Source organism: Dendrobates tinctorius, unplaced genomic scaffold (assembly GCF_039654945.1).
Source record: "Dendrobates tinctorius isolate UK_male_01 unplaced genomic scaffold, ASM3965494v1 ptg000032l, whole genome shotgun sequence".
Taxonomy (NCBI): domain Eukaryota; kingdom Metazoa; phylum Chordata; class Amphibia; order Anura; family Dendrobatidae; genus Dendrobates; species Dendrobates tinctorius.
In genome coordinates, this window is record NW_027361700.1 from 18,652,585 (window position 1) to 18,664,993 (window position 12,409).

At 44.1% G+C, this 12,409-nt stretch overlaps 1 protein-coding gene across 1 annotated transcript; it reads right to left on the reverse strand.

Annotated features, from left to right (window-relative positions):
* Window positions 1-3,370: 3,370 nt before the first annotated feature.
* ARL5C (ARF like GTPase 5C) lies at window positions 3,371-12,158 on the reverse strand. The gene is made up of 6 exons (XM_073572540.1): window positions 11,759-12,158; window positions 10,632-10,692; window positions 9,816-9,963; window positions 9,262-9,345; window positions 8,603-8,754; window positions 3,371-4,350 (listed from the first exon to the last, which is right to left on the reverse strand). Exons 1-6 carry the CDS (start codon window positions 11,802-11,804, stop codon window positions 4,302-4,304), a joined length of 540 nt encoding a protein of 179 aa, XP_073428641.1. The 5' UTR covers window positions 11,805-12,158; the 3' UTR covers window positions 3,371-4,301.
* Window positions 12,159-12,409: the final 251 nt, after the last annotated feature.

Here is a 12,409-nt window from a genome sequence, read left to right on the forward strand (position 1 = left end):
AGTCTGACTCCAAACTCCACTATGGTGAAGACCAAAGAGCTGTCAAAGGACACCAGAAACAAAATTGTAGCCCTGCACCAGGCTGGGAAGACTGAATCTGCAATAGCCAACCAGCTTGGAGTGAAGAAATCAACTGTGGGAGCAATAATTAGAAAATGGAAGACATACAAGACCACTGATAATCTCCCTTGATCTGGTGCTCCACGCAAAATCCCAGCCCGTGGGGTCAGAATAATCACAAGAACGGTGAGCAAAAATCCCAGAACCACGCGGGGGGACCTAGTGAATGAACTGCAGAGAGCTGGGACCAATGTAACAAGGCCTACCATAAGTAACACACTACGCCACCATGGACTCAGATCCTTCAGTGCCAGACGTGTCCCACTGCTTAAGCCTGTACATGTCCGGGCCCGTCTGAAGTTTGCTAGAGAGCATTTGGATGATCCAGAGGAGTTTTGGGAGAATGTCCTATGGTCTGATGAAACCAAACTGGAACTGTTTGGTAGAAACACAACTTGTCATGTTTGGAGGAAAAAGAATACTGAGTTGCATCCATCAAACACCATACCTACTGTAAAGCATGGTGGTGGAAACATCATGCTTTGGGGCTGTTTCTCTGCAAAGGGGCCAGGACGACTGATCCAGGTACATGAAAGAATGAATGGGGCCATGTATCGTGAGATTTTGAGTGCAAACCTCCTTCCATCAGCAAGGGCATTGATGATGAAACGTGGCTGGGTCTTTCAACATGACAATGATCCAAAGCACACCGCCAGGGCAACGAAGGAGTGGCTTCGTAAGAAGCATTTCAAGGTCCTGGAGTGGCCTAGCCAGTCTCCAGATCTCAACCCTATAGAAAACCTTTGGAGGGAGTTGAAAGTCCGTGTTGCCAAGCGAAAAGCCAAAAACATCACTGCTCTAGAGGAGATCGGCATGGAGGAATGGGCCAACATACCAACAACAGTGTGTGGCAACCTTGTGAAGACTTACAGAAAACATTTGACCTCTGTCATTGCCAACAAAGGATATATCACAAAGTATTGAGATGAAATTTTGTTTCTGACCAAATACTTATTTTCCACCATAATATGCAAATAAAATGAAAAAAAAAAAAACAATGTGATTTTCTGGATTTTTTTTTATCAGTTTGTCTCCCATAGTTGAGGTCTACCTATGATGTAAATTACAGATGCCTCTCATCTTTTTAAGTGGTGGAACTTGCACTATTGCTGACTGACTAAATACTTTTTTGCCCCACTGTATAAGATTGCATTGTGTGTCAGTGAGTTCTATAGCACCTGCAATAAACACATACTATGTACTAGTTATGGGGTCTTCGCCTTTATTAGCCAAGCAGCACCACACGTGAGCAATCTTTGGCTGGGATTCTGTGGTGCCTTTTGGTCAATCAGTGCTGGAGTTGCTAAAATTCACATGCTTATTAAAGGTGAAGAAGAAACCGCTGAAGTGCAATGTCTTCTGTATAATGAGACAGTCACTTTCAGGGCTCACTCACACAGCAGCCAATTCTTTTATGCAAAAGAATCACGTTGATTATGCAAATTAAATTTGGCTCTTAAGGGCCCGTTACACATAGCGATATCGCTAGCGATATCGCTGTAACGTCACTGGTTTTGTGACGCAGCAGCGATATCGCTATGTGTGATACTTACCTCCGACCGGCTCATCGCTGGTCGCGCGAGAAGCTCCTGGACCGTTTCTCATCGGGCGCTTCCTGCTGGGCTTCCTGTGGCGCCGACGACCGACGCGTGGACGCGGGCGGGCGGACGTCAGGATCGCCGCGTCTGACAGGTAAGTAGCGACCCCCGACCGCTGCTATGTCGCTGGTGAGATCTGCCTGTTTGGCAGCTCACTAGCGACCACTTAGCAATGCATCAGCGATCCATATCGTTGTCAGGATCGCTGGTGCATCGCTAAGTGTAACGGTACCCTTACACTGTCATGGTTTGAGCTGAGTGTCAGTGCACTGTTCTCCGATTCTCTCGCATGAGAGAATTGCAGCACATGTGCGGAGGAGATAGAGAAAGTAATTTCTCTGTCTCCTCCATTGCTGGTGTCTGCGGTAATCGGACTGCTCTCAGATGACAGCAGAGTGTAGTCCGTTGTTTTACGCGCATGCATAGACTTGATGGGTGCATGCAATCAGATTCTGGGATGCACTCGAGCATGCTGCGTTTACTTTCTCATGCAGATTTGAGCGACCCGGAATATTAGTAGAACCAAACCTCCTTAACCTTTTATAAGGGTTTGTAGGTCATAGAAAGGTGACTAAAATGACATTTTGATATCTGAAATCTGATGTTTTTTTTCAGAGAATTCCACATTTTTCTTAATATGTACATTACATGTTAAGATCTCTGGGCGGGACATAGAACCTGTCTCCAGAGCTCATTTTCAATTAAAAGGGTGTTACCAGGGTGTGACATGTGTATCAGGAGAGCAGACTGCCAGTCAATAGATGTCTCACACTGGTAACGCCCCCTTTCAGTGAAAATAAGCTCTGGAGGTATATTTTCAGTGAGATCTATGTCCTGCCTATAGATCTTACCAGCTCATTTACATAAAAAAAAAAAAAAAAGATTTCTCTGGAATAAGACATCGGATCACAGATATTAAGTTATCATGTTGACCTACATACCCATATAGGAGGGTTGATCTTACTGACAGATTCTCTTTAAGGTTGTGATCACACACGCGAGAAACTCGGATGAATCTTGCATGTTAATACCCGGCACTGCCGTCGGCACTCAGGAGCGGAGCATATGGCTCCATGTATTGCTATGCGGCCGCACACTCCGATCCGAGGGCCGGCGTCAGTGCCGGGTATTAACATGTGAGATTCGTCCGAGTTTCTTGCATGTGTGATCCGGGCCTAAAAGCTCCACTAGCACAATGAATAAATATGGAGACACATGCCCATACATGTGAAAAACAGATTATCAAGATGATTAATCGATCTCAGCTGCTAAACTGGCTACAATAACAGAATTCTATCCACTTCTATAGCCCCCTAATAATCTGTGACGTTACATCAAAATGGTATGTACACACACACAAGTGGGACAAAAGCATCACGGTGTCACAAGGTGTCACATGATCAGCATTATAATTAAGCACCGCAAGACTGTACTTCAAGTCCTCAACTTCCTTACGTCTTTGCGCAACCTTCAGACCAGCTCTGTATGATCCAAGGTTACATCAGTACAGAATATGCAGTCACAGCAGGACAAAGGGTAACGCCCTTAGATTAAGCACAAACTTATTCATCTGTCTCCAGTCATGCAGACTCTTTACTCTCCACACGCTCCACTTCCCAAATTTAAAAAAAAAAAAAAAGACACAGTTGGTATAAGAATAAAACATTGTTTAATACTCCCTGACTGAGGCCCCGTGTGCAGACAATGCCAGCACACTGCACCGTCAGGCACAGAAAGGGTTAATACTATACAAAACCATCCCCCCCTTCGTATCAGGGGTTCATAGCACCAATGAAATGTCTTGAAAAGTGAACATCTTTCCTTCTTTGAGATGTCTGAGACTTAATGAGTTAATGGAAGAGGTTGTCATGAGTTACAAAATAAATAAACTTTCACATGGAGGGGAAATATACATATACACTGTGACAGAAATGTAACCTATTGCCCATCTAAGGGGTCCGTGGTGCACTTAAGACCTCTGTCAACAAAGTAAGGTACAGATTAAAAAACGCAGCACATAATAGGGTTAATAAAAAAAAAAAAAACATGTGGTGCAGCTGTGGTTACTGTGAACCAGATGTAAATTCTTGTTCCTCTTAAAGCAAACATGGGTCGTTTCATAGCAGAAAATGCTCTGTAGGCAGAACAGTCCTGGAGAAAGCTGAGGTAGTCAAATAGGAGTTACAAAAATATACACATGGCTGGATGAAAATGTTCACCGCTCAACATCCCCAGAATCTGAGAAGGAGCGGCAAGAAAAAATCCACTATTTTTTTTTTTTTTGCCAGTTACATGCAATAGACTGTAGTTGGCATGGCTGGTTGCATTAAAATCCTTCTTCTCGGTCCCTCTACTATTGTACCATGATAGGAAATCTTGAGTTCTTGCACATTCTGAGTTAACCTGATGCAGTTCCTCTCTCCACCCTCTTGGCCCGAGTTATCCACAATCCACGTCATGATGTCCACAGCTGCGTCTCTTTTCACATAAAATAAGTCAGTATAAAAAGGAGTCCATTTTGTACAAAAGTAATGCGAAAAGTGTCCAGCGTATGTAAAATAAATATAAAGGCTTCCATCAAAGTCAGTTTGCGGTAACTTGAGACTTCAGCCAGTCTAATCCAGCAGGCAGCCTGGAGAGGAAAAGCAAACAAGATCAATCATTAACGTTAGGAGGGGGGGAATGTAATGTTCAGCAAAACGATCAACTCTCTCAGTGTTCTGCAATAGTCACAAATTATAGATTCTATAAGGGAGAAGTTCTATTAAACTCTTTCACTTCTTTCTACTGAATGTTGCAATAGGTTTGCCAGATACAAATTTAAAGCCATATTTATTGCCTTATTGAAAAACAAAGTAATCTCACATTTTCATAGATGCAAGCACCTTACCTGTTAGGTTTGCCATAGAGTCAAGTCTATAGTGCCTGACCCCAGATTTATTGCTGTGCCAGTATTCCTGAAGCAAATTGCATCAGAGAGGAAGAAGACATGAACTATAGTGCCACTTATTGTATGTAGCAATCCTAAAAGTCAATGGACCCTTTAACGAGCCTTGTTACATTTTTTTTAGGTTAAAAGCCAAACCAGAATCTCAATATGCAGACACTTGTTTCGGGGGTGTTGCACCTCCTCAGTGCATAGCATGAGACTTGCAACTTTCTTTCTAGTAAGAAATACTGAATTTGTATGAGTAGCAGTAGTGCTACAGTTTTACGGCAAATGGCACACCACTACAAGTTGTAAAAAAAGAAAAAAAAACATTTAGGGATTAGCTGGATATGGAGGAGCGCAGGGTATTTTATAATAGTATTAAAAGTGATTAGCGTGTAAAGATAGATATTTAGAAAGGACATTTTAGATGCTGGACCAGGCTCTGAATTCTCATTCCTACATCATTTCAGTGACTGCTGGGGTTCAGATTTAGTTTCCCTCTCTAACAATCAGCATAAGTGCCAGAACACAAAGCAAGGATAGTTCAACAACACATTTTGAAAATTCTTTGGGATTTCTAAAGGAACGAAGTAGGAAGAACAACATGATGGGACAGTAAAAGGTTTATAGATCAAAGTTTCTGAGAATCTACACAAGATGTCAGAAGAATTCTCCAGTACTAAGGCTAATGCCCATTTCAAATGCACAGGATACAGCTATAGTTTAGGGCAGTGTTTCCCAAACTCCAGTCCTCGCGGACCCCAACAGGTCATGTTTTCAGGATTTCCTTAGTATTTCACAGGTGATGGAAGGATCAAGGCATCAGGAATTCTCCCTCACATGTGTAACACTATGTAAATCCTGAAAACATGACCTGTTGGGGTCCACGAGGACTGGAGTTTGGGAACCACTGGTTTAGGGTGTATATATCACTAAACTAAACTATGACTGCAAAAAACTAATCCTGTTCTGGCATAATATATAGTCATTCTTTATTAATATGGCCAACAAACACTTTGAGTCCCTGTAACACTACATGTCACGTCTGTACTCCATATCAGTCTGCTAAACATCTTCTAGTCAACAAAGGTACGTCTATTGAAAAAATGACTAAGTATGGAATGGACAAGGCAACTGTTAGGTGGATTCATAGCTGGCTTAGTGATTGGACCCAAAGAGTGGTCGTAAATGGCTGCACATCCAGTTGGAAGAATGTCTCAAGTGGGGTACCACAGGGCTCTGTCCTGGGCCCTGTATTGTTCAACATCTTTATCAATGATTTAGATGAAGGAATTGAGGGTAAACTGATTAAATTTGCTGATGACACAAAGCTAGGAGGGATAGCTAATACTAGAGAAGAGAGAGAGAGGATTCAAAAAGATATAAATACACTGGAGAAGTGGGCAGCAACTAACAGAATGGTTTTTAACAGGGAAAAATGCAAAGTACTACATCTGGGCAATAAAAATGAAAAAAGCATATACAGAATGGGAGGAATAGGGCTAAGCAACAGCACATGTGAAAAAGACTTGGGTATACTAATAGATCACAGACTGAATATGAGTCAACAGTGTGATGCAGCAGCAAAAAAGGCAAATGCAATTCTAGGATGTATTAACAGAAGCATACAGTCTAGATCACGTGAAGTCATTATTGCCCTCTACTCCTCTTTGGTCAGACCTCATCTGGAATATTGTGTCCAGTTTTGGGCACCACATTTTAAAAAAGACATCAACAAACTGGAGCAAGTTCAGAAAAGAGCGACCAGAATGGTGACTGGTCTGCAAACCCTGTCTTATGAGGAAAGGTTGCAGGATTTGGGAATGTTTAGTTTGCAAAAGAGAAGACTGAGAGGAGACTTAATAGCTGTCTACAAATATCTAAAGGGCTGTCACATTGTAGAAGGATCAACTTTATTCTCATTTGCACAAGGAAAGACTAGAAGCAATGGGATGAAACTGAATGGGAGGAGACACAGATTAGATATTAGAAAATTTTTTTTGACAGTTAGAGTGATCAATGAGTGGAACAAGCTGCCACGAGAAGTGGTGAGTTCTCCTTCAATGGAAGTCTTCAAACAGAGGCTGGACAGACATCTGACTGGGATGATTTAGCGAATCCTGCTTTGAGCAGGGGGTTGGACCAGATGGCCCAGGAGGTCCCTTCCAACTCTACGAGTCTATGATTCTATGACAAGGACCTCAAAGATGGCCGAGATGCAACATATTCTTCAATGTACAGTAATGGCCAGAAGTGTTGGCACTCTTGAAATTGTTCCAGAAAATGAAGTATTTCTCCCAGAAAATTATTGCAACTACACGTTTATTTCCTTTGTGTGTATTAGAACAACAAAAAGAAAAAACAAACAAAAAAACAGCAAATTGGACATAATTTCACACAAAACCCCCAAAATGGGTCTGACGAAATTGTTGACACTCTCAACTTAATATTCGGTTGCATACCCTTTGGAATAAATAACTGCAATTAATCGCTTCCTATAACCATCAACAAGCTTCTTACACCTCTCAACTGGAATTCTTCTTTTGCAAACTGCTCCAGGTCTCTAATATTTGAAGGATGCCTTCTCCCAACTGCAATTTTAAGATCTTTCCACAGATGTTCAATGGAATATAGATCCGGACCCATTGCTGGCCACTTCTGTTTCTATCCATTTCTGGGTGAGTCTTGAAGTATGTTTGGTGTCATTGTGCTGCTGAAAAATCAACGACCAAGGATGCAAACCCAGCTTTCTGACACTGGGCACTACATTGCAACCTAAAATCCATTGGTAATCTTCATAATTCATGATGCTTTGCACACAGGTAAGGAACCTAGTGCCAGAAGCAGCGAAACAACCGCAAAACGTTTTTGATCCCCCCACCATATTTGACTGTAGGTGCTGTGTTATTTTCTTTGTAGTTCTCATTCTGTTATTGGTAAACAGTAGAATGATGTGCTTTACAAAAAAACTCCATCTTGGTCTCATTTGTCCACAAGATGTTTTCCTAGAAGGATTTTGGCTTACATACATTTTTAACAAACTGCAATCTAGCTTTTTAATGTCTCTGTGTCAGCAGTGGGGTCCTTCTGGGTCTCTTGCAAATAGTGTTTCATTTCATTCAAATGTCGATGGATAGATCGCGCTGACACCGATGCACCCTGAGCCTACAGGACAGCTTAAATTTCTTAAGAACTTGCCTATCTATCATCGGGACTATCCTGCGTTGCAACCTTTCATTAATTTTTCTCTGCCGTCCACATCCAGAGAGATTAGCTACAGTGCCATGGGTTGTAAATTACTTGATTATGTTGTGCACCGTGGACAAAAGAACATCAAGATCTCTGTAGATGAACTTGTAAGTCCTCAGAGAATTCTCTTCTCCTCTTTCTGTTCTCCATGCTTAGTGTGGCACACACAGACAAACAATGCAAAGATTGAGTCAATGTCTCCCCTTTTTACATGGTTTCAGGTGAGAATTTTCATGTTGCTCACACCTGCTACTTGCCACAGGTGAGTATGAACGTGCATCACATGCTTGAAACAAATACGTTTACCCACAGTTTTGGAAATGTGCCAACAATTTTTTTTTGGGGGGGGGGGGTTTCTGTGAAATTATGTCCAATTTGCCTCTTTTTTGTGATGTTCCAATACACACAAAGGAAATAAACAAAGTATATAACTAAACATCTGTAATTGCAATAATTTTCTAGGAGAAATATTTCATTTTCTGAAACAATTTGGGCGTCAACAGTTTCGACCATGACCAGAGGCATAGCGAACGCGATTGCAGCAGGTCAAGGGCCCGCCGACGCCAGCAGAAATATATACACACATACATGATTTATTCAGGATGGGTGCGGGCACACAGACTCTAGTTATGCCACTGGCCATGACTGTACTGTATGTGGGGACTATGGGAAGGTCAGAATTTGCCATTAGAAACTGACTTACCCCTCTCCAGTGAGCGCACAGCATCCCTGAATGTGCCAGGCTCTGTCTTTGATAGCGCTAAGTGCCAACATAGTGGAGATCTCCGAGGCTGACATGGAATCCTTCACATCCTGTTTGTTTGCAAAGATTAACACAGACGCATTCTGCAGGTCCTATGTGGAAAAAGGACAATTGCTCAGAAGCAGAAAAAATAAAAATAAAAAAAAAAAAAAACAGCTAAAGGGATTTTTTATAAAAAATTTTTAAAGGAGTTTGGGAGCAAAAACTTGGAGGTTCTGCTCACTTCTGGCTACGAAAACCGAGCAAAGAAAAAAAAAAAAAAGACTCCATGTGCACATACCCTTATTATGCTTGAATTAATGATTTATTTTGTGCGAGTTATTTTGGTAGGCTATGCTGTATGTGCTTAGTTTTTGCAAAACAGCCAGCACAAAACCATCATTCATTAGGGGGATCTGTAGGACTAATGAATGACTACAATGAGAGTCTGCTCTTGTTTGGGCTGATGCTTCATTTATTTCTAACCTGGCATTGAAAAGGTGGGGACTGGGGACTCCTTGCCTCCCTGCTGGAGTCCCTCCTAATTCATTAAGACCTACTTATCTAGTAACCCTGAAGACCCAGCATAAAATCTACAAGAAAGTGGGCAGATGACTCACCTCATGTGCCAGCATCTTGTACAGCTCATCCCGCGTCTCTGGCAAGCGTTCACGATCAGTGCTGTCAATCACTAGAATGACAAACTGAAAAAAAAAACCCAAAATGAAACATCCAGACCCTCAGAGTGGAGGCTACGGCAAACTAGAGGAATGTGTCCATCATTGCTCCAGAAAGGCTCAAAGTGGAGCCATCTTTAGAAAGGATATTAGATAAATACAGAAATAGCAAGGCTATAATATAATTCTCAAACTTGGCCCATTTATTGCGGACCTCCAATGGGCATTCTTGCCACGTCCAATAATAGAGACGTACAAAGAAATGCCTTACCTCCAGAACACCTTTGTCTAGAGATAAAGCAGCGATCACTGCTGTAGGTGATACTGACGTGGCATCCATCCTTCCCTTGCCAGGTTTTATGCATCTGTCCTATTCATTGGAATAGGAGGAAAGCCTGATATTTGCTGGGTGTGCCCAATACCTGGCAAGCGGCCATAAGACTGACGGCCGGATGTTTAGCCCAACATATTTCTAAGGAGCGTGCCTGATCCCTTACCTCAGTATTGGAGTAGTAACTGTTCCATGTTGCTCGAAGGGTCTCCTGCCCCCCAATATCCCACATCAGGAAGTGTGTGTTCCGCATGACAATCTCTTCTACGTTACTGCCAATAGTGGGCGCTGTATGAACCACTTCATTCATAAGACTAGAAAAGAGAAGGAATCGTATAGATAAAGGAGCACTTGTACTGTGTGGAGGAGACCACAATTGAAATCTATCGCTAAGTGCCACTGGTGCGATAGGAGGGTCCGAACTGAACACACTTTACGTGCCGTTCTTGATGCGTGGTGCAGCCATCTAGCTATAGATCAACGCACTGGTGGGCCCAGACAGAAAAGGGCCCCTGTGCAAGAACAATATATGGGCCCTTTGCAGCTCAATATCTCCTAAAAATTCAAAACTGCACCAGCTTTGGAGGTATAAATGGGCCCCTTCACCTTCTGGGCCCCTGTGCGGCTGCACAGATTGCACCAATGATATGTCTGCCCCTGGATCAATGGCTCCCCGGCTCTGGAAAAGCTGTAACTGGTCGCATGTAATGAGGTGTTCTCAGCATGCTGGGGGAGAAAGTTTTTGCAGCAGGTCGGTAGATCACTGCATTAGGAAAGCGCACATCTACCAGCCATTATTACCGCCTCGTGGTCATAAAGAATAGACCTTTCTAGGATGACAACAGGTCATACTGCAGTGAAGAGCCCTACTGAGCACAATCTGCTGTTTTCACACCCTGTCAAGTGCCATCTCCGAACTGGACAAGTGTCTGTCATTTCCTCTATTGTCCCTGGACCATCTGCTGGGGGTGGGAATACTCACAATTGGTACAGGATGGTGGTCTTCCCAGCATTGTCCAGCCCAACAATGATGACTTTGTGCTCTGTGGAAAAGAGACAAGTATTTACTGGTTATGATTTATCTATACAGAGCGCAGCTGTCATGTTACACGCAGGAGCCGTGGCCGCTGTGATCTGGTTTTATGCCCATTGATGTGGCCGACCTTCACTAACCAGAGTGTGATGTATACCATGGCCTTCACGTGCCACACATAGCGCAAACAGGGCAGAATACATATTCAGCAGGATAGATCACCGCCATTATATGTATTCATAGGATCTGCCTGGAAGACTGACAAACGCGACTCCTTCCTCCCCTAGAGACAGATGTGGAGAGAATGGAATGTGAGCGATGTCTGAACTCAGCCAGGGCGAAGAGGGAGAGGAACTCGCCAAGAACCGAACAAAACTCTCCCAACAGGCGCCCCCTCCTCCATAACAGGGCCAGAATCCTATTCACACCCAGCTGGGTCCAGATAATAGAGGATCAGACACTGGAGGGGCACAAAGGCCGGAAGGCACAGTGCGGGCCCCCAGGGCATTGGGGATGTGGCCGCCTGCCTGTTGTATGGAGGGGCCCGGAGTGTAACAAACAGCAGGGCCACAATCACCGTCCAAGCAGATCTGTGAGGTCTGATGGGGGGGTCCCCGCAATATTGGGGGGAGGGTAACTGTGCTTTGCCCGACATGTGAAGAACAGGAATTGTTGGAGCGACGCAGCAGATTATATGGGAAATAATCAGTGCCATGAGGTGAATGGCTCCTGGACATTACACAACGGCGTCACAAATACAGAAAGTGACGCCAGAGCCAGTGTCACCGGGATGACGGCTTATTGCAGGGGGGTGATAACCGTGCAATGATATCAAAGGGCAGAAGAACTACAAGTCTCAGTATCCATACACCCCATCCAGTCAATAGCAGAGCACATCAATGGCTAGCCCAGATAATATATATATATGCTTATACGCCACAAGGATCTCTCAGCTGTCAGACCGGCGACTGTCAATCCTAATCCCTATTAAGGGATAATCCGGTTGTCCAGCAGAGCACGGTGCAGATTATGATCCCCTCCCGGATCCCCGGTAAGTGAACAGCTCTTCTTCTTACCTTTGTTACCAAAGATGCTCATGAGTCTAGTGAACAGTTGCCCCATCGTTGTAGCTCACAGGATAATCCAACCAAGCGAGCGAGCGATCGATATCGGAGGTGCCGCCTGCGACCCGTCTGTCGCGATGTGATACTCGGAAGCCGACGATTCGCCCGAATACAGCGATCTGTTCTTCAGAGTATTTAAACAGCGGTGACGTAGTCGGAAGCCCCGCCCATCGGAACGTTCCGGTGGAGTCCCCGTGACGTCAGTGACTGGGGAAGGAGATGGGGCGGGGCCGCTGTGCACGCTAGAAGTATCGGGGAGGGAACCAGCTGGTGACGTCACACTGACGAGCGTCTTGCTGACTTCCTCCCTGTTGTTGAGGGCCCCTCCTGACTCCTGAGGCGCCGACCTGGATACACTGCAGCAAATTGAGGAAACACGTCCGATTACATGATCGCTTCATGTAAACAGACCTCTAGTCCAGAAATCCCAGCATGCTTCACGTGGCCATAATATTCTTTATTATGTCATTCTTTGGTCTTGACATCACACAAGCTACTCATAAATGCAAATCAGCGCAGACACCGTAACCTGTGCCCACCGTACACCAGCAGCAGCACCTGGGTACCCCCTCTCCTGGCATCATCTGCCTCTACCCTCTGTGC